We start from the raw sequence: 4,434 nt of genomic DNA on the forward strand, positions 1-4,434 counted from the left end.
GCTTGATCCAAGTCACCAACCCTTCAACGAGCCACATTTCCACACACTGAGAAAACACAGTCCTGCCATACAATTTGACCTAGTTCTTTATCGCAGTTTTTGCCCACGAAGCTTGTGAGATGGAGATTTTTTTTAATGTCAGTAACAATGTGTTGGTGTTGTGTGTAGCCATGATTTATACATAGTCACTTTTACATACATACTCACTTTGACACATACATACTGGTACTGAGCACTTGCACATACATTTATTGTATGTACATTTTAATCTAGGACATTTTTATTATTTTATTTTTGTATCCAGAAATCTTTTCATATTGCTCCAGGATTGTGTTGGTGGACATCATCTCTGCTTTGAACACCATCATCTCAGCTCCTCTGCAGGACAAGCACACTGGCTGTTACAGACATGATGAGCATTTCCAGCGATATTGTGCACACAGTTTTTCAAGGTACTTGGAAGATGTTGGTTGTGCCTATCATCACAGCTGGACTGGCCAGTAAGCGCGATGGTGATATTGGGCTGGGCCTTTTTTTTTTTTTCTTTTTTTTTTTACTAATGTTTTTTTAGTCAGTAGCGTCATTAGGCCTATTTTAGGAGGGCTGAAGCCTATTTTTTTTTTATTTATTTTTTTTACAAAAAAGTGCCAACACATTCATTATAAAGTGGCCAGGATATGAGTTGAAATAAATAATCATATAACCTGTCATTATTCACTTGATCATAAATCTGTCAGTTTCCCCTCACTTCATAGTGTAAGGTAGAGAGATCCCCTTCAGTGCGTCGTTATCCAATCCATTCCACTTGTTTATATAGAGAACGCCCAAATCACTGAAAATCCAGTCCATGTTTTCCCTGCGACCTTGCTTGCACTCTGTACCTGCAGCGAGTATACCTTGAAGCACACAGAGCGACTAGAACAGCATGAGGAGGGGAACGTGATGAACAAGAATGGATAAAATAAAGTTTTTCAACAAAGTATTCATCAGGGGCAGAGCCGTTTCTTGCTATAAGCGGGACTATGCGGGTGCATAGGGCCCCCGCGCCACTAGGGGGGCCCCCTCAAGTTGCAAGGTCAGCTGCAATACAATACCTGATGAATGACCCCAAGGAAAAGATGTGAAAAGGACCTGACACCTGGCCCGCTGATTGGTCATATCTGGTGTCTACCACGCCGCGTTGCTATGACGACCAGTACTGTTACGAGGGGGCGGGGAATTGCGCCGAGCCGTAAGTTCAGGTCATTCACGGCATGGCGTCCAAACTAGAGTCCTACAGAGAGGGGTCTGTCTTTAGGACTCTAGTCCAAACTAGCGTATTCATCTGGCGCAGAAAAAAGAAGAAACTAGATGAAGAAAAACGCTCGTTGGATAAAGGTAAGGGTTTTTTTTTCATTATGTGGGTTGGAGGGGCTAGCTAAAATGCTGAATTTTTTTTAGCTAGCTTAAGAGTTTGCTTTAGGAGAGGGCTAAAATAAAATGTATCTCACATGTGAATGCCATAACACTGATTGACTGAAGTGACACCCGTTTTGGTGAATCACAGCAGGTCCAGTTCGTTGGCATTATATTTGTGAGGGAGGGTGTGTGTGTTAGGCAGATATCTGTCATGTCTGCTGTATCCTCATCCAGTGGAGCTGCTGGTCCGTCACAGACCTCCTCTGCTCTTCAATATTTGTCACATAACATCACTTTAGGATTGTTTTTATGATTAATTTATAAATTTTAGTGTTTCCTCAGTTTGTAGGTCTCTAATGTGAAGTGTGCTAAACAACCCTAATGCATATAAGGCCTACTGTAGATTATTATGGACTATTGTGGCAGTAAATTATTGCTCTGAGTGGATTATTGTTAACTCTACTGAGCTAGTTGCATCTTTCTTTTCCACATTTATGAGAATATTTATTGTAACAATATAATTTGAACACATTTGCCTACAGTTTAGTTATGTTTTTGATGTATTGCTTTGTTTTATTCAAAATAATAACATAACACAAATTAAAAGTCAATTTGAATTAAACTATACGATATAGGACCGTTTGTTCTGCCCACAGAATATGTTAAGACCAAATCATCAGTTAAGCAAGTAGTTCACTTTGTAATACTCTGTGAAATATAAACTAAGATATTCCTTCAGTATCACATAAAGCTCATCAGTCATTTATCTTTGTTTTATAACTCTTTGAAACTGCTTAAAAGTGACAACTTTGAAATTGGGTGCATGCTTTAAAGGGAAACTGTGCTGTATATTGCAAGGTTTGAAATAAAAACAGATTATGAATTTCTCCATTAGTGTAACATAACTCAATTATATAGTATGAATATTTGCTTAGGATCTGTTTTGCTTGGTAACCTGAGGAGTTTCGTCTTTGCAGGAGCAATTCTGAAGTATTTTGGAGCCGCAGAACAGGAAGCAGCACTGCCGCCTTCAGCACCAGAGATTGACAAGCAGCTCTCATATGCTGGCAAGGAAGCAGAAATTTTGAGGTGGGGTTTAGGGTAGATCTGCTTAAAACACAAGACTCAGATGATACTGATAATCATCACAAAGTGGTGTGATTGTGTTATATAGTTCTGTATGGTTCCTTTAAAGTATTGTTTTTATTGTTGGTTTGTTTTCATTGTTGCATTTTTATTGTATGCTGGTTTATTGTGATTTTCTTTTCTAAGTAATAGCCTATTTTATTTTCTCTACAACTTTAACTTTAGTTTTGGGTGTGTGTATGTTATATGTTTAATATAAACTTAAAATAAAATAAAATTGAGGAACACTCCATCAGTTTCATTTATTGACCTTTCAAGGATCCCTATTGTTTACCTTGTATTATCATTTTCTATCAGTTCAACTTACTAGTGTGGGTCAACTTAAGATGTTTGATTTTAATTTGAGAGAGGCTTTCACAACTCTAGCCTGTTTTTTCCTCTTAAAATGTAATAGATTGTTGCATCTTTATGGATCATCCAAAAGGGTTAGGAATCTATCCATCGTAGTTTGACAAAATAGGGGCCCCCAGACAGCATCTTGCATAGGGCCCCCAAAAAAACAGAAACGGCTTTGTGTTGCACGCCACTGCACTTGAGCGAGTGTGCGCCACAGAATGTACAAACAATCGGCAAAGGGTATTTTACTTTGAAAATGGATTGTGTGCAGCGTTGCCTTCCTGTGTCAGACTTCCTGTTTGATGCGCCCTTTAAATTGACGTCGCAGCGGTCTGCTTGTTGCTCCTGCACGTGACTGTTGGCAGGTTCAACAAACAACGCACAGGCGGAGCGTAGGTCAAAAGCCTCTACAGTGCAACTATGGCTCCGCTGAAATTCTGTGCGAATATTTCCTGGCTCTTCACGGAGCTGCCACACTTCAGTCAGCGAATATACGCAGCTGCCTCGGCTAGCTTTGAAGCTGTGGAGGCAGCCTGGCTCTACGAGTCCGACTTGCAGGAGCTTCAAAGGGCCAAAGAGGCTACTGGAGTGGAGGTCGTCCTCATCAACACCCCGCCGGGTAAACAGAAACCTCCAGCATGGGCCTCACTTAAGTTTAATCAGCAGCTGTTTGTTTCAATCAGACAGGAATAATACCGAAATGGTAATAATGGTGGTGTTTATGATAAGATGTGTGTGTTGCAGGAGATGTCAATGCAGGTGATCTTGGTCTTGGAGCAGTTCCTGGAAGAGAAGCAGAATTCAGGCAGGGTCTGGACTTGGCTTTGACGTATGCCAGAGCTCTTGGCTGCAAAAGGTGACGCATCAGCAGAAAAAAAACAAATTTAAAACAATGTATGACTGTTGTTTTCACTCCCAAACCTCCACCCTGGAATATAAAGTGTGGAAAGGCAAGGCAAAGAAGGTGCGTATGAACAGCACCTTCCAACAAAAAGGCAGTTAAGTGTTCTTTGGAGCAAACTTTACATTCTTTGGGGTGTCTGGTCCGAACAGGTCGGTTGTGTGTGTGTGTGTGTGTGTGTGTGTGTGTGTGTGTGTGTGTGCGTGTGTGTGTAATGTATATTTTGTATCAAGTATTTTCTGTGAATTTTTCAGGATCCACCTGATGGCAGGGAGAGTGCCTTTGGGTTCAAATAGACAGGCAGTTGTTGAGGAGATGGAGGCCGTCTTTGTGCAAAACTTAAACTATGCTGCCGATATCCTCTCAAAGGTAGGTGACCTTCTCCGTCCAACATAACTACAGCTCTCAACAGTGTGAATGCAGTTTTTCCACCAGGATGGAGTTGTAGCAGTGGACAATTTTATTCATTATTTTTGTACATTTGCAAAGTGCGACTTCCAGGACATTTTTCTCAGTCTGCTGGCAGTATAATGACTGTAAGTACACAAAGTACATTTGCGTCGTATTGAGCCATTTTTTTAAACTCATCTGAAAATGCAAACATGCAGGGAAGGACACTTTCTCAACAGCAATTCCTTAAGGGAACACTTAAT

General features: G+C 40.6%; 1 protein-coding gene across 1 annotated transcript in view; it reads left to right on the forward strand.

Moving 5' to 3' along the window:
- The first annotated feature begins 3,173 nt into the window (after positions 1-3,173).
- The window catches only part of hyi (hydroxypyruvate isomerase), a 6,276-nt gene continuing 5,015 nt past the window's right edge, over positions 3,174-4,434 (forward strand). The window contains exons 1-3 of the mRNA XM_030433735.1: positions 3,174-3,499; positions 3,625-3,736; positions 4,036-4,174. Of these exons, the coding sequence (XP_030289595.1) occupies positions 3,301-3,499; positions 3,625-3,736; positions 4,036-4,174 (450 nt within the window). The 5' untranslated portion in view covers positions 3,174-3,300. The remainder of the gene's footprint in view (positions 3,500-3,624; positions 3,737-4,035; positions 4,175-4,434) is intronic.

The sequence above is a fragment of the Sparus aurata genome, chromosome 11 (genome assembly GCF_900880675.1).
Source record: "Sparus aurata chromosome 11, fSpaAur1.1, whole genome shotgun sequence".
Classification (NCBI taxonomy): Eukaryota; Metazoa; Chordata; class Actinopteri; order Spariformes; family Sparidae; genus Sparus; species Sparus aurata.